General features: G+C 32.0%; 1 protein-coding gene across 1 annotated transcript in view; it reads left to right on the forward strand.

Annotated features, from left to right (window-relative positions):
- LOC110994008 (protein O-mannosyl-transferase TMTC1-like) overlaps positions 1-19,236 on the forward strand; it is an 82,607-nt gene that overhangs the window by 40,693 nt on the left and 22,678 nt on the right. Inside the window, exon 4 of the mRNA XM_022260474.2 lies at positions 11,099-12,059. Coding sequence (XP_022116166.2) covers positions 11,099-12,059 — 961 coding nt within the window. The remainder of the gene's footprint in view (positions 1-11,098; positions 12,060-19,236) is intronic.

Here is a 19,236-nt window from a genome sequence, read left to right on the forward strand (position 1 = left end):
AGGCGAATTTATATAATACAATTTGGAGCGTAATTTCATTTATTCACAAAAATTTCACTTTTGTATATTAAAATCCATGATTTCGTCGAAATACAATGAAGTGTCGAAGTAAGAATAACAAAAAGGTAATTTAGCACTGCTGCGGCCTCAATTCCCATGTTGTTTCTCTTCCGACTGATTCTAGCTGAACGATTTTATCCACTTATCTGTCTGGCTCATAAATGACACTTGATCATACTTTGTTCATCTAACATAACTACAGATAACGCTCAAAGAAGTGGTCTCCAAACAAAAAAGATTAGATTAATTTAAATCGACTTCAATTAAATAATTCAATCCCAACATACTTATAGGCATTGCACAGTTCATAACTTGTTTAAATAGTAAATATTTAGTTTACTATTTGTAGTTTAAAGTAAATTAATAAATAAAGCCTTTTATAAATGTGACGAATACTTAAATGATCCTAAACCTTGGGATTGATTTGCTCCAGTTCAAACAATTTGTATTAAAAACTTGGCGATTGAAAAGAGTGGTGGAAAGTTTCTTGCCTGTCCTTCTTGCCCGCTCTACTCCCTTGACTGGCGAACTGGTAGTAAATGTAAATTTACAATTAATTAAATTTTTTTTGGCGTTCATAAGTGTACTTGTTTACCTAGACGAATAAATATATTTTTGAGTTTGAGTAAACTATGTGTCTTTCTTATTTGCGTATTCGACCATGCACTGAATTTTTAAAGACGTTTCCGTTGCAATGTAATTTTGTTTGGATAGACGAATTGATTGCGCTTTCGGGGAAACTTTGTAAGGCTATCACTTTCGTGAGTTAAATGTTTGTTCAAATATTTACGACGTCGATGCACAAATTCGAAGATTTATTTTGTCCCAAATTGTAGCAAGACGTTATTGTAGAGTAAATACGTGCCATTGTTTGGTGACTTTAGGTTTATTTGACACGTCTTTACTTTGAAGTTTCTTTTACGATCTTGGAAGTTTTAGAATTTAGAAAGAGCTATAATGAGAACAGAATCATTTTTCGAGTCGCGTAATTGATTAATTTACATGTCTGCTTCTAACCACCTTAAGAGGTCGGTGGTAAAGCGTTTGTTTATGGGACCCAAATAAGCAAAAAAATATCGCTTTGTGTTTTATTTCTCGAACATGTAAATATACTAAGCCAATCTGAATCCTTTCTAGCTAACATCAACATTTTAAGAAAACAAACAACATATACGCTATTACCAAAGCAAAGCAAGATCAAAATAATTAAATAGATTTTTTTAATATGAAAGGAAACGCCGTGAGCCATATTCAAAATTTTGCCATAATCCCAAATCAAATAAGGCTGCTCTCCGGGGAATCTAAGGCACATCTCGGAGGAAATAGCTAGCAACACTAATTTCAGCTGTCACTGCAATGACATCTTACACCTCAGTCTACACGTGACCATGCATACAAAGAGAAGTTGGTTCACCTTTGCTATTTTCATCCCAGTGTTAACCTAATTTGATAAATTTAGTATTAAAGTAATTCAGTTAAATTTGTACAATTTGAATAAATAATTTTTATAAATATTTGTTATTAAAATCAATATACATAATTGGCTCACCTTTCTATTATACTTATTTTTTTCATTCCAGAGTTAATATAATTTGTTAAATTACGTAATTAAGTTAATTTCGTGCAATTTAACTTATTAAATTTAATAAATAATTGTTATTGAAATTAATATACGTGTAAAGCTGAATGTTAACATCTAATTCCTGCTTTGATAATTCAAAAATGATATTTTTTTTATGTTTAGATACCGAACATTATCTGGTTTAGATAAAACAATTGACGTAATATTCCAACAAATAATTTCAGAAAAAACACCAATAATAATCCAGTGGCGCTACAGGCCTAAAAAGGTCATTCTATTTTCAGTCTTCTCAGACCAGTGGGTCTTGGGTTTTAGATATTCCTATTTGCGGTATTTGTCTTCCAAGTACGGACAAGTGTTCAATTCAAGACAAGTGTTAATGGGAAGGAAAAAAATTCCATTGATAATCAGAACCCACGACCCAGGCTTGAGGGGTCTCTCTTGAGCCATTTAGCCAATATTGCTAAATTGCATAGTTTCACAAAAAATATATTTAACATATATATACAGCTTTTTGGATTTGATATATTTAAACAGATACTATAGCTGAAATTGAAAGAAAAAATACAAACATTCAATCACAAAGCTGTCTTGTGTATTTAACAAAAGTGACAATTAACTTAAAATATTCATACGCGGTAATAAACATGACAGAATGTCAAAAATAAACCTAATTTATTATGCAAATGTCAGTTATTTTTTTTTAATTAAATGAGAATGATACGTAGGTTTTGGACAATATTAAACAAACAATCATGTAATGTTACAATAATAAGAAAGTTAAAAGGTTTTATAAAATCCCGTTAATATATAACACTGTGATAACTGCGATCGTGTCACACGAAACTTGAATTTAAATTTTAATAAGTAGTTTCTTAGTAAAAAACAAAAGAGGTTGCGCTTCAAGGTTTTGTTTATAACAAGAGTTTGGATTAATCAATTAAATTTTTGTGTGAAAAGTAAGCAATGAGTCTTTATTGAATAATTAAAAATTTATATATTTATGAAATTATATTTTGAATTACTTAAATTTTAATGAAAAAATAAACGTTCAATTACAGGAGACAAATTACTAAGTTTGTTTACAAGAAAAGTCCAAATGTGTGTGACTAAAACTGTGTTTTTGTTTGTATTGTTTTTTTGTATATCTTGAATCGTAGCTCAACCATCCGTGGGCCTTGGAGGTTCTTAAGTGTATATTTAATTACCAAACTTAATGAATGATATTACACTTACATTTACTACTCTTAGATAATAAAAAAACCAATCAATAAAGATAAAAATATTGTCAATTAAGGATTTTGGAATTTCAGTTAAGTTCTATTTTTTTAAAGGAGTTTATTGCATATATTAACAAATATATGTCATATGTTTGTTTAAATTTAATTTCCGCATTTGTGAGTTTTTTTTCTATGTACCATTTTATAGTAAATTCATTTCATTAATGCAGAAATTTTAGCTACAACCGACACAGTTCAGTTCTGGACAATCATTAATTTCTGCAAATTAACAGTTGAACTATACTTTGAAAAACACATTGTTACACGACAAAATTGTTTGGGTTTTTAAATCATAATTTTTTTCTTCTGAAAATAGAAATACACTTTTAACATCAAGATAAGAGCGAAATTATATGTTAACGATTCTTAAGCACGAAACTTTCACTCGGATTTTAATTTATCAAAAACCATATTGATCTTTTTAATCACCTAATAAACTCAATGTTTTGTGTAAATTTACTTTATTATGCCACGTATTTCTTAAGTTTTATATTAAGTTACATTATTCAGACGGACAATAAGAAATCTGCATTCTTCTGAATTACTCTGTAGTTACTGAAACAAGTTTATATAATTTATACTCTGCCAGTCTTTTACTACTTATTATAAGCTGATTTTGTTTAGATGTGGAATAGATAGTGAAGTTTTTTTTTGAAGTCTTTGCATATTTTTGTATAAAAAATAAACAATTGTGGCACTACAACCTTTTTAGGTCTGGGCATCAGATTTCTGAAGAAAGTCTATTGGTCCACAGCCTGTGATCGGACGTACCTCATTGATGACAGTCGCACACTGAAGCCACTAGGAACACTTTATTGCATTTTTGTACAGATTATTAATCTTTTTTTGAAGCCCATTATATGACGGAAAATATTGACATAACTTTAGTTCACGTGTGTTCATATGACGTATGTAAAAGTAGCCACTGACCCTTTATCAATTTTGCAAGCTCAGCGTATAGCTTATGTGTATTGCTACGAACTTCGCTCCGTGCAGAGCGGGAAGTCAATTATTCAATATCTCGGTAATCTGTTAAGACCTTCGGATAATAGTATTATAGATTGTCGAATCAATCAATGCTTGACTGCTAATTATTGTATATTGTTACTCCAGCTTTTGACGTATTGATCACGCCAGTTAACTTATAAATCTCATAACAATTGGTTTCTCCGCTCCGATATTCGAAATTAAAATTATTTTGTTTACACGACTGCTGTGACGAAGAGGAGGAGGGTAAAGAGGAGTAAAGAGGGTAGATAGTGGTAAACCCCAAAAATTAAGAAAAACCAATTCTATGTGATGTATTTTTAAAATTTCCAATCAAAACAGTAAAATTGAATGGTATGCACCCAGTGATGTTTTTCTATTACATTTAATTATACGAATATGTTGAACAAATACTACTGTACAATGTAGGCAAGTCACATAAAAAAATGGCGCATTTAGTTCGAATACAAAAGTTGTACAACAATTGCAATTATATAATTATTAATAAGTAAATCATCGGAACTGATTCATATAAAGATGCATTTTTTTTACTCTTTGCTGGGTTTGGTTTGCTACCAAGAAAACATTATACGTTTTACAAAGTTGGCCACTGTCATGGGTTCAGGTATCGTTTTTGCCTAAAAACTCGCATTACCAGTTAGTAAAGTGCTGTAAATAAAGGTCGCCTGAGTGTTTACCGTAACACACGTCAATAGAATGCTCGCTTTGTACGGAATAAAAGGGCAAACAAATGTAATCCCCACGATCCCTCAAAATTCTCCAAGGGCTATATCACTTTTGGAGAATAGCAAGACCAAAATAATTCAAATCAGAATTTACAATGCGAGTAACAGAACATGTTTATAATGTAATTAATTATACAAGTAGTCTATACAAATGTTATAAATGCGAAAAATACGTCTTTTGTGACGAATAAAACTATTGGACTATTTTCAAATGTTTTTTCATCATTAAATGTTACATTAAAACTGTATAGCAGGCTCGTCGTTTCAGCCTGTTGGCGTTCACTATTAAAACTATGTTCAGCTGTGGCCTATGCCACTCCCCTAAATTTCTAGTACGACCGGTTCCCCTACGACCGGTGCTTTGCACCCAACGCTTTCCCTCCTTAACCAAATCGTCTGTCCACCTAGATGGAGGCCGTCCAATGCTTCAAGTAACACACAGTTTTTTTAACATGTAATAAATGTATGTCTAACTTTGTATATATAACAATGTATGTATGTCTGTTTTATGACCGTAGCATAGATCTAAACTTTAATTTACACACGCTTCGTTAGATGACAAACACTGAAATCGTTTTTCTCACTTTTGTTTAATTGTCGTGATATCTGTTACGTGACTGTATTTACTTAATATAGATTTTAAAATGTGTACGTAGTTGAAAAATAAAAGAACGTAGTTTAAAACCATTTTCCATATTCACAAACCTTTAATTTTAACAACTTTTCACTCGTGTAATGTGTGTGTGTGTAATGTATTATTTTTCGAATGATTAATTTATATTCTATACTAGTGCTATTTTAAATTATTACATATATATTTTGTTTCATATGGTATTAGCCCATAGGTAATTTCATAATAAATTTCAACTGATTTGGCTTTAATGAAAAATACTCCACTAATGAAATTTAATAGCCCAAGTAGATAATTAACATTTTATGACGAAATGTTATTGCAATCTGTACTAACTAGATGAAATTAAAAAGGTTTTTTCTGTGACATTTTTTGTTATGACACAGTTATGAGTGTATTAAAATTAATGAACCCCTCGGCGCGTTGAGTTTATAACTTTATGGGTAAGGTATCTCGACGGTGACATTTATTTGTAATTTAGTTAAAAATTCGTGAAAAATTCTTATATTATTAATGTCGGTAGCAAGGGATTTTTTAGGAACATAAACCTAAATGATCATTTTCCAGTAAATAAAGCTTGAATTTATATTAGCATTTAAGTTGACTTTTTATATTATATAAATAAAAATCATTTAAAAACAATGAAAAATAGGTACCCAAAAAGAGATTGACACTCTTCATATAAATTGTACCAAAGAAAAGTACGTTCACGTGTACAAATAACACTTAATTTCATATAAAATACACAGAGCCTACTTTAATTTACATTTGTAATTTTTTTTAATCCATATAAATGTTCTTTCAAATAGTTTGTGGTACTGTAAAACTGGCTGAAAATGTCGTCTAACGTCAACTGTCAGTGACGCGCGCCAATAAAAAGAAATGATAGTAACTGCGCAAAAAGTTTCCAGTTGTCACGTGCCTTTTTGATAAAGCACGATTGAAAAGTCTTTATATGTTTAGTAAATATTAAATTGATGTTTGGATATAAAAAAACGTTTCATAATTAAAATGTTAATTAGAACGCCCATACATTTCTGAATATATATAATTGAAGATAAAATCTAATAATCGTTCACAAAGTCATTACACGGAATACGCAAATTTATTATTTAAATAATCAAGAAGAAGTTTTGAATGCTTCTATTAGTTTAAACAATTTACTTATGCTCCATATTTTAGACGTTGATTCTTGGACGGAAGGAGTCTAAGAACGAAATAAGTAACTTCAAAAGTTGTTTTCTGTTAAAACAGAGAGATAGAAATCTAAACAAAAATGACTAATTTGAGTCAAATAAACTCACTGGGACATTAAATCATAGATTAATAAAATAGGTCATTTTCATATGCAATGTTGAAAAAGCCATGGTCGATTAATATTGAAAGGTTTAAATTGAATTTACCATTCGATTGAGTTTAAATAAAAACTAAAAATATTAGAATCGAATTTCTATATTCGATTGATGACTTTCACTAAAACGAAATGGAGCCTTTTCATAACACGAAATGGGTCAGGCGAAAATAAACTGGACCCTTAAAACTTTTTTGGTTGCTATTAGCTATTTTAGATATAGACTAACTATATTTATTTATTTCATATGGTTTATATATTTAGTTTTTTTTCTTTTTAAACGGTTTGTGCATTTGCCAGCGAAGTATGGGATTTTTATAATTCGTTGTTTTAATTATTTACAGTTTATGCTTAATAAAAAAGCAAATTCAAACAATAATCGCGCTCGCCAAATTCAAAGGTTCCCGCGTTTTTTTTGCAAGCTATATTTAGTGTACGGTGGTTTATTTATAGAATTATTTGATTTGACATTGTAATAATTATCTATGAAATGAATGGTCTATTGTCAATGTTTTTATGATTTGTGACAAACGGTTCCAACTCTCCAACTCTAAGTGCAATAAAGCCTCGCAAATAGTGTCTTTCTTATTGAACCTGTACCTAATTTAGATAAGTCAATTAATAATGGAATAGAATCAATTGGAATATGATATTTTGGTTAATACGTTAGGAATATATCGTTACAGTCGTGACGTTGAGAAGTCTTGAACCTTCAGCTGAGTCGGATTAGATGATTGACCTATTTCCGTGCTTGTACATAATTGCTCGGTTAGTCCCAGGTGTTCGTCCAACTTCAAATAATAATAAGTGTATAATTAATCAATAAACTAACCGTGTATAAATCTTTACTTCATAGCAGAATCATTCTGACAGAGACAGATTTTAACAACATAGTTTTACACGTTTAAGTTTTTTAGTTTTTAAATACAAGCCTGATCTACGAGCGGAAATAAACAGCGCCATTAATAAAATAAATATATTTATTGCATTCGTTACTAAAAACTCCTTACTTCGTAACGCATAGACAATCGATCTCTGAAACTCAAATTCAAATCTTTATTGCATTCCTTATGTTAATTTTGACACGTTATAATTTATTACAACAAGGACCTTGGCTAGGCACATCAATGTTGTGAGAGGCTCCAACATAGTTAATACATTTCTATTCTTACAAGATACATTATTTATTGAGAATGTACTTAACATTATTAATCTTTATATATATAAATCTACTGTCACGATTTTTGTCCGCGGTGGACTCCTTAACTACTTAACCGATTTTAAAAGATGAAATTTTAAAGCTATAGAGTAAACATCGCTTCTTAAATGTAAAAGTTTAGACGAAAATTTACACAATGACCAAATACGTTCATAGTTATAAAGATTTGTGCGATTTTAAGTTCATTTCCCTAGCGAGAATGCTAAGTCATCATCAAATATTCAAGAAAATGTAGTGCAGTGTATGTTAAGGCACCTACTTTCTCGTACATACTATGAACTGAATGCAAACTGAATATTTTATCTTGAAAGAATTGCTTTATGAGATGGAATAACTTGTTTATAATATGATAAAGTTTTAGTTTTGAACTACCTGTACTACTTTTAACTGTACTAATATTTTTATTATTCATATCCTGTTGACGAAATCTAATTTTATATCTGGGTAGTTCTAAGAAACTTTATTATTCCATTTGTCCCTCCTTTTCGAAGAATGCATTTTGGTTAAAGCTCACCGATGTTCAGTTCATTCTGTTAAACGAGCTAGTTCTGGATATCCATAGTTGCACACTCACACATTAAAATAATTTTTTGTTTAATTTTTATTAGTAATTTTTTGTTTTGTTTAATATTTGTATAATCTCTTCGTGTATGTCATGTTTGCCTATATGTTACAATTTACAATTAGGATTTTTTGGTTCTTTTACAAATGTAATAGTGTTTTGATCGTGAGCAAGCTTTTATCAATATAATAATTTCCTAATGAAGACAAGAATATTATTTAACTCCCTCAAAATCTTCCTAAAACATATTATTCACACTGTTTTAATTAACTCATAAAATAGGCATCCAAGCCTCTCACCTCGAATAAATTCATGTCAATGCCTAAACCCAGAACCTACAATACCCTGGGGTCGACGCACTTACCTTCATAAATCTTTTCCATTGGGTTTCCGCAACTACGGTACTTTCAACTCAATAACCCTACGCAAATAACTATGCATACAGCGTTTTCTTAACGCCATAAACACAAATCCTAAGCTGTATAACTATACTAGAGCATTATTATCGCGTGCCAAGCTTAACGAATACACAAAATATATGTATTGTTGTTATTTTTGTATTAAAGTACATTACTTCTTGTAATATATAATTATACTTCCGAACGTCCAGTTGTTTATGATGATATTTTTGTGTGCGGGGATTCGAGATTGGTTTTGAATTACAATACAATATTTTAGACAGTACTTAGTATACAGGACATCGTCTGTTGGATCATTTAGAGGATGGATTAAATTGATTGTATTGAATCAAAGGCTTATTTTCGATTTGATTCTCCTAAGATTGAGAATGTTTATTGCGGCCTTAGCGGGTGGAACATTCTCTTGCCCCTCAATAATACCAGTCTTGAAACATGAACACGAGACTAGTAAGTTCCAAATGGTGGTAGGACGCTCAAACCTGGAAATCCAAAAATTCAAAGTGATTTCGTGCCGATGGTAGAAATATGTCCATGTGTGTGTGATGTTTGTTCGAAGATAAATTTCTGTTAAAACTCTTATATTGTTGATCAGAATTTTAATATTTTGCTCAGGGTATGATATTTCTTCATGTACCCTAAACGCATAACAGCTACCCGCAAATAGAACGCCGTCAACCAAATCCCTAAGGAATAACTTTCATAATACCCCAAATAGATTAGAATTTGGCATTAATAATATTCTGCAGAGCCAATTTCACGCTGTTTAAAATGACGATTCACGTTAACCTAAATCAATTTTATCGAGATGTTACAAAGTTTTAGTTTATGGTACGGAAATTGGCTAATGCTGCGTGAAATTCTTGAGGTATTTCATTCGAGAAAAATTGCTATTAAAGTAGCCCTTCTTCAGATATTATTTCCTATAGTTTTTTATCGTATCAATAGTCAAATTATTAACTTCTTTTTGTTGATTTAGTGTTGTGTGACATCTTACTGTCTAACGTCAAATATTGTTTTATTTATTTATACTTCGTTAGATTTATATAAAAACAAATAACATTTTTTAAGGGATGTAACAAGCGGTCTTATCGTTAACAAGCGATCTCTTCCATGATAGTAAGGGAAAAACTAAAAAAATAAATATGATGTGTAAATTACAAGAATTGCATACACACCTATTAAAAGAATATAAAATAATACAAAAAATAATAAGTATAATTAAATGTATATATAGAATAAAAGAAATACCTGAAATTTACCTAAACCGTCATACATTCCAGATAAGATATATCGTAGATTTATGTATGTATGATCTTGTAAACTTTAATAAAAAAAGAAACTTATAATCTAGAAATATTTCTTTACTGGTGTATTATCTAAAACAAAGTGTAACAATACTTTATCAGTTTATGTCAAGAAAAGCCTTATTGTATAAAATTATTCATACTTCTTCAGGTGTTCTATATTAGAATTTTAAATGTTCTCTCCCTTGTAAATCGAAACAAAGTGAGCAAGTTATTGGGGCTGGGGGGATTTCGTCGAAACAAGCCGAGGCTATTACTCATCCATTCAAATCTTGGGTGTTTCTTATAGCCCCTCATAGTAACACACTGCCAGACAAAAGAGAACATTTATGGAATCGATACATCATTTGTCTCTGCGGAAATATAAATGATAAAATAATTTGCTAGATCTTTGTATATTGAATAATATATAGGTCTTGTTATTGTAGTGCTCGGTGAATATATTGAATATCAGGGATGTCAAGTTATTAAAACATAGTCGTAAAGTCTCTTATATACTCTTTCCATTCTGAGAAGAAAAGAAAGAAAATAATTATTTTACACAATAAAAAATGACATTTAGATAGCCCCCACACTGAAAGAAAAGAAAGAAAGAAATAACTTTATTAGACACAAACACACTGGGATTCCCTGTGTTGTGGGCAGCTTGTCTCTTCCATTTGACGTAATAATTTCTACATTACATGTACTTACATTTTATTAACTACGTATACTGCTACTGTTATACGCACAAAAAGAATTCTTCCGTTGTTAGTGAATGTAAACATTTTTAATCGTCAGTTCTATTAACTAGGATGACTTTGATGATCTTTTTATGAATTGGTTGGAATTGTAAAACATTTGTTTAGTATAGTTATAATCTGAAATATTAAGTATTTCAGTATATCACTTTTTAGAGTACTTCGTTTGAAATTTACACTTTATTAAATAGCTAACGTAATTTTCTTTTTGTTGCAGTATCGGTGGCGGAGCATCTGCGCTCTTAGCACAGGTGGGCTCACACTATTATACTGGAGATTGCGTATCGCCGGAGCTCCCTCGGGATTCGCCGCGGCCGACAACCCGACCGCCCGTGACCTATCCTTTTTTACGAGATTTTATACCTTCACATACCTTCCCGTCTTTAATTTTTTTCTCCTTTTATACCCCTTTCATCTAAGCTTCGATTGGTCTATGGATGCGATACCGAAAATAACGTCAATATTCGACGCGAGAAATATATCCTCTCTCATTGTCTACGCGGCGATATCGAAAGTTTCCTGGAAAGTTCTCACTAGCGAAATAAAGAGGCAACAAGAAAAGAAAGAGAGGTTTTATAAGAAACAAAAGACTAAGCAAAAATGGAATAACAATTGCAAGCACTTTAGCAGGCGACAATATTGTAGCGAAAGAAAGAGCAATATGCCGCAAAAAGAGAATGCCTCTTCGAAAAGATCGTTATGTCCGTGCAACGGATGTAAGCACTCTCTCACGGAGGAGCACACAACCATATGTCGGACAGTCAATAACAATAATATTATGATGCACAACTCCTGTGTGTGTCCGACGGGTTTCGGCAAGGCAAAGTCGCAGAGTCCACATAAACACACGTACCGCAGTCCTCAAATTGCAATGCTGTTATTCACGGCATTTATGGTGCTCCCGTTTGTGCCAGCCAGTAATATTCTTTTCTACGTTGGATTCGTAGTGGCAGAGCGTGTTTTGTACATTCCCAGTGTTGGTTTTTGCTTATTGCTCGGGCTGGGTGCGGGAGCTTTGACAAGAACTTGGCGTCGTAATGAATTGCGCAGCCGTATTTTTATGTTCACTTTGTTAGTGACTTTATGCGCCATGTGTGGTGCTACGCTTCGGAGGAATTTAGACTGGCGTGACGAGGAAAGTTTATTTCGAAGCGCTTTACACATCAATCCGCCGAAAGGTAAGATTATTGTAGCTTTATAAAAGTTTTAATACACTGGCAAATTGTTCATAATAGAAATAATAGTTAGTAGTAAGCATGCCTGTATCAAGACGTACACAGGACCTGGAGTCAATATCTTTACACATCCTACATCTTTCGGTTTTGAAAAAAAATACACAATTGTAAATGTTTTTGAAACAATCTCAAATAAAGAAGATGATAGACGTATCTATATTGTTGTGAGTTTACTAAAATTTGCCACATTACTGGCACAGGCACAGAACACACAACAGGAAGTTCGTTAATAATATTATCTAGAGCATCACACTTGTAAATAAATTTAAATATAATTCCAAACTAGGCCTAAAACAACGTCAATTTTATTAATCTAATTAAATATTTGTGGAATATCGTTGACCTAATTTATCATTAATTTACGCTATAACTTAGACTTGTTGAAAGCGGAGCATTCATTTTGTGCCTTTCTCGAAAGTTCATTCGAGGCGCTCGCTTCATTGTTACTGCTTAGTTTTGAGACATAATTAATTTGTTTGAGAGACAACTACAAAGTACCTGTCCACGCCGCGTTAGTTCGTCAAAGTTAGAAAAGAGGCTGTCAGGGGCTACCGAGTACTAGGGAGCTTATTATGTATTCACTCGCTGCCTTAGTTGGGCTCTTGACCTTTGCCTGGTGCTTTAATCATACATGTAAGACTCCCGGGCGCACCGAGTTGACACGAGTTCGCGTAACTTTGTGCAAAGCGAGAAGTTTCTACGATAGACCTTATATCTACTCCAATTTATGAATTGTTTTAGAACAGATGACTGATGAATTATTTATTACGCCCAAAATAACTCTTGGCTTGAGTTCTATAACTTAAAGTAACACTGTGTGTGTGATAAGCTATTTCGATGCTTTATAATTATATAATTACCAAACCACTATGAGCTATTATTTTATTCTAATGAACGCAGCAATTAAAAAACTGTATTATTTCCAAAATTATAATATAAACATAAGAAAAACATGTCCTATTTATGTACATGCGTCAAAACTTATACTTCACAGGACACTAACAATAAAAAAGGAATTTAATACATACATTTATAGTTTGAATTTAACGCATCTAGTTAAATAAAGTTTTTTTTAATATCACAAACAAAAAAATTCTACTTAATAATAAATTTTCTTTATTTTACTTCAAAGTGTCGGTGTTTTCTGACGGTGTGCGCGCCAAAAGAAGTATAACTTTAAAAACAGTAGTTAATTTGTAATGATACTCTTTCGAATACAACAATAACCAAAACGAACATAAATTTCACCCTAAAAATACTCTCAACAACTTTTTATTTATGAAGATTAACATTTGAGAATCAGGAGGCGCCATGTATGAGCTTAACGTCTAAAACGTATTAAATTGAAATTCAATCAAATCTTACCACGAGATGTCATTGCTAATTTATTAAGGCCCTGTTTATACATATTTATATTCAATGTATGGACAAAGTACCAAACAAACAAACAAAACAAAACAAAAAAATCATTTATTGATATAGGTAACAAACATAATGTACACTTATAAACGTCAAAAAAAAAAGGAAATATTCATTAAACTAATTCTATTTTTTTCAAATCAAGGGAACAAAATATATTCTGTATATGTATATGAACGGAAGAAAAGAACTGGCAATAAACTCTCCGCCACTCTTTTTAATCGCCAAGTTTTTTTTACATAATAATATGCAACACATAAATCATTTGAAAGATAAAAGTTCCGAATAAGCTACTTGGCATTTCATGACGAATAGGGCTATCTGACAGTCGTGATTCGCAAAACTACTGTTTATCCTACCAATAAGTAATAAATAGCTTATTTGGAACTTATCCGAACATTGTGAAACAGGACCTAAGTGTAATATAATAACTTTTTAATAAAACAGTGCAATTTTAATGGTTTATTAGTTACAATGTTAGTGTAAATATCACTGGCATCAGTATATAAGTTAATTGTTATGTTCGACGTCCTGGTGGACAAAAAACTGTGTCCAGTTTGTGTTTTCACCACACCAACATCGTTTCTATTTAAAATTTTGTATACAATAACTATATAAATAAAAAAAAAACAGTGTCGCAGATTTCTGAATCTGTTTCATGATCATTTTTAAAACTAATAAGCAAGTAGGTGATCAGCTTGCAGTGCCTGGCACACGTCGTCGACTTTTTGAGTCTAAGACAAGTCGTTTTCCTCACGGTGTTTTCCTTCACCGTTCGAGCAAATCTTAAATGCGCACATAGAAAGAAAGTCCATTGGTGCACAGCCAGGGATCGAACATACAACCTCAGGTATGAGAGACGCTTCTGAAGCCACTAAGCTCTAAATAAATAAATAATGACGTTCATATAAAAAAATATGTTAAAAATATCTCTTGCAGCAATAAAGAGTTACAATGTTATTAAATATTTTCATAGCGTAGTCGTAGGAATTACATTATACTTCCTAAGCGGGCCTACATTTTAATGTTATTTTGTGGTGGCAACCTGCTTTCCTCCATTCGGGATGCATTACTTTCAAGCGTTATAATTTAGCGCACGTCATGTACATATAAATAATGAATTTTTAACTAGTACATACTTATAATAGACTTGCCATCATTAGGACAGCCATTAGGCTTGATCATGCATCATCCCTGAGGTTTGAACCCTAGCCGTGTATAACTTTTCTTCGAAGGTGTCAGTTACTTTCCTATTAAGGTCACACAAATGATCACGAAAAAGATACAGAGTGTGTATTTTCTATATATAGATATTTTGAGATTAGTGTTAATTTACTTAACAAAATACTTAAGTTAGCGGACCTTTTTCATCGTCCGTTGAGTTAGCTGGCAAAAGTAATATTATTTGTTACGTTCCTATAGTTAGTTAGTTTTCCTGTATTTTTTATTTTGTAATTTAATGTTTGGTTTTCTTTTTTGTGTTTCATCTGTAAAGTTATTATTATTCACTCGTGTCAATTTAGGGTCACCTATTAAGACATGAGTGTTTTTATAAATAAATAATTAAAATAAATGTTAAATAATATCAATTTGACTAAATATGCAACTCTTGTGTTGAACACACAGCCTTCGTTTATTTACAGTACAATTCTCTGTTGTACATTCTGTGTTGAGTTTTTTATATATAAAAAAAGGAAAAGAATACTAAAAGAAGTTACCAAAGTTACCAAGTACTAGTTACCAAAATATGCCCGTATTTTGGTAACTAAGAATATTTTACAAACTCTACGTAGAAGTTTACATAGCTGCCGAGTTATTTACGCAAAGTGCAGATGTCAAATACATGCACATATGCGAATTTTTGTTGTTAGTAAATAATAGATATTAAATAAAATACAGTGACATAATCAGATTCAAAGACATTATAGCATGTAACATTATGTCATGTTCTCGTATTTATAGCGAACTTATTACTAATAAATGAGTTCCAAATTCGTCATGTAAAATATGTAATATATATGTGTGTATGTAATTATATACATATCTCACTAAAACATATATGGAATATATTTTGCTACCGTATACATAGGGTAAAAATTGTTACTAACAATTGTCTATATGTATTTCGATAGTGTATTGTATTATTATCAAAAAAAACAGTGGCGCTACAACCTCTTTAGGTCTTGGCCTCAGATTGCTGAATCTGTTACATGATCATTAAATCTAATAGGCATGAAGGTGATCAGCCTCCAGTGCTAAACACACGTCATCGACATGTCGGTTTCCTCACGATGTTTTCCTTTACCGTTCGAGGAAATGTTAAATAAGCACATAGAAAGACATTGGTGCACAGCTGGGGATCGAACCTACGACCTCAGGTATGAGAGTTGCATGCTCAAGCCACTTGGCCAACACTGTATTATTATACTCGTATGAATACGCTTTAAGAAGCCACAATCGAAACTTTCTACGTAGTCAATCATCTTTATGTCAATAAATATTAAATTATTATTACGACAGGGCGACCCATTATAATTACATTTCAATTTAGGTAATTGATGCCGAATTATACACGATATATCGAAGGGCTCTCGATTTCGTTATTTAACTTTTCCATTATCGGGTAACTTTGGTAGTTAAAATAAATTACCGAAAATTGTTCGTGTTCGGTTACCGTGTAATTTTGAATTGTATACGTGAATCGATCGTTCTAATTCAATATGTTCATAAAATAAACGAGGTTACAGGGAATATTCTTTAAGCTTTTAGAGGTCAGCTGAAATCAATTTATCTGAGCGGGTTAGATACAAACCAATCACAGGCTTAGAACAGGAAATGTGATCTAATCAGTACAGCCTCTATCGAGTATACCTTTTACACTGATAACAGCCCTCGAACAGGCAAAGCCGTGGGATTAACGCTAACGTAGCCAAGTAATTGAAAATTCGAATTCGATAGCACCATAGTCCTGTTTATAGGTAAACGGTAAATTGTCATGCTTTGTTCGCGGTATTGCAATCTAAATCATTGATTACATTTACATATTGAATTAAATTGTATTATGTGGTCAGCTATAGTTTCTTTTTACTTATTAATTAATGGGTCATCAAACAGTATTAATTAAGATCCTCGTTTTGTGTGATTAGTGTGGACGAGCGATGTCTTGCAGAATTTGTTCACGCACTATGAAGGAAACTAGGAGGGTAGACTAACAGTAGGCGTCAGATATAAATACAAAGGAACAGCCAAGACCTATACAAGATGAATTTATGTTAGTAGTGTGGAGGCACTTATGGATATGTCTTGCAGAATTTGTACACGCGCTATGAAGGAAACCGGAGGGTAGACTAACAGTAGGCGTCAGATATAATATCAAAGGAAGACCCAAGACCTATAAAAAATGAAGGATGTATTTCTGAGTTTTTATTGAGTATTATTTTCAGTGTACGGCCTTACTTATATTAAGACTTTTTTTAAAGGGAATATAATGGCTTCATACGATCTAATTTATATAGCACGAATTGCTAGCATTTCCCGATTCTTTAGATCAATCCCTTAAGTCATTTTTTTATTTAAACTATTTGTAATGTTTTGAGATAGTCACAATTTGGTATATTATAAGAAACATTAGAATTAATAGTGCATTAATACACCTGACAACTGTTAAACCAATTAATTCCAGAGAAATTACATTAATATCTTAAGTATATAACAGGTAACGAATACCTTAATGTGGTATATCTGCATGAAATCTTTACAGACTCAACACAAATTGTGAAAATTCAATTTAAATTCTGTAAAATTTGTACAGATTTCTGTTCTAAAGATAGTCCAAATTTATTCTAAGTAGACTCAAGACGAAAGATTTACATTTATAATTCTTTGTATACTAAGATATTTGTATACAAAGAATACCTATTGATTACTTTTGTAGATATTAATAAGACTATAGAATATACGATCAATTATATGAAATGCACTCGATTACAGTAAAATTACTAATCTATCATGTTACAGTAAACAGATGGCGCTAATATTAACATACTCTAATGCATATTAATAAGCATGATGCACTGAGACCATACAGAGAACGGAATTTTTTTCAACTCCAGTATTGATTCTTGTACGGGCGAATATAGCAAGTATGAAAATAAATACTGTCTGTGGAAGGAAATCTATAGTAGAATTATAAGCCCGTATTCTTAAAGAACGAAGATGGCTGTAATACCGTACTAAATTTATATTTTATTGCTATGCTATGGGTTGGTAGATTGTATGGACTCTTAAAAAAAACCGTGTACAATAAAGAAAAATGGGGGAAAATGGGGGAGGCATATGCCCGTAGTCACACATAATCGGTTATCGTATATAGGAAAACAATAGTAATTATGTACATATTTTGTAGTTCTGATATAAGGCTTTTTGTAAATGAACTCATAAAATACTGACGTTAGAGAATAATTATACAAACACACAAAAATATGTACATTGTACATAATAATAAATAATTAAAATTCTAATATTTTGTAAATATATAACATTTTTAGTCCCCAAGCGGTTGAGTATGTTAATAAACACTCGTAATCGCGGAGTAGAGACTTCATAAGTCACGTCCGTAGTTGATGGCACTTAAGAGGTGAATCTACTTCGTTTGAGGGTCGTTCTGCCATGTTGACAATTAGCAGAGTACCGCTTAAAAATTATAACTTTTAAATGGACGCACGTCTTAGTCTAGATTTATTCATATTTTATGATGTAAAATATATATGCATTAACTTTGAAATAGATTGAAAACCAATTAAAGAACGGTATACATTTTACTATCTTTATTTTCTTTGCCTTATAGATATAGGCCTAGACATAGATATGACATCATCATCACTCTCAGGAGAAGCAAATGTCAGTCTCATGAGATTAACTTAATGTATAGGACAATGCCTAGATGTAGCAGAGGGCATCCGCAGTGAGTTTCTTGTATTTCACCTTGCTCCAAGTCTTTCCGGCTCTATTTGCCTCGTCTGCTGCTAGACGGCGCCAGGTTTGCTTGGGATGGCCACGCTTCAGCTTTTCTTGCGGGTTCCTTGCTTGGGAATATGATTGGGATCCCTTCGGAGTGTATGGCTTATCCGATTCTTCATGCGTCGCTTGGTCTGCTGGCTCATCGAGGTGTCTCGACAGCGCTCCCAAAGTTGCTCGTTTTATATATTATTTAGTTAACATTATATTAATATATATTGGACTGGTGAACGTTTCAAAGAAGACTTCATTTATTTTTCTTCATGTTTCGTTGAGCCTTTTTTCTGACATTAACTAAACACGATATTTTTACACCGAGTGTCCCCTTGTCTTAACTTTAGCTTCACCAGAAGCTTATACGGCCTCCTGTATCCAACATTCATTTATGTCTGAGTTTTATTTTTATTGTTTACTTGTAACCAATGACGTCTTTATGTCTGGAAATATAACATTTTGTATTCGTTTCGTCTAATTAACAATTATTATATATAATCCCTAGCCATTTAATTAATAGCCAGCCTAGTTCTGTACCGTTTACAGACCGTTGACAGTATGCCCGCCCTAAAGGTGACTGACATCGAATTTTCGCTGGATGGGAATATTCGCATGAATATTTGTTCATTGTGAGAATGCTCACAACAATGCTTACAACACCTGAATATACGCGATTCGCCTGTGCCTCATG

The sequence above is a fragment of the Pieris rapae genome, chromosome 10, assembly GCF_905147795.1.
Source record: "Pieris rapae chromosome 10, ilPieRapa1.1, whole genome shotgun sequence".
Classification (NCBI taxonomy): domain Eukaryota; kingdom Metazoa; phylum Arthropoda; class Insecta; order Lepidoptera; family Pieridae; genus Pieris; species Pieris rapae.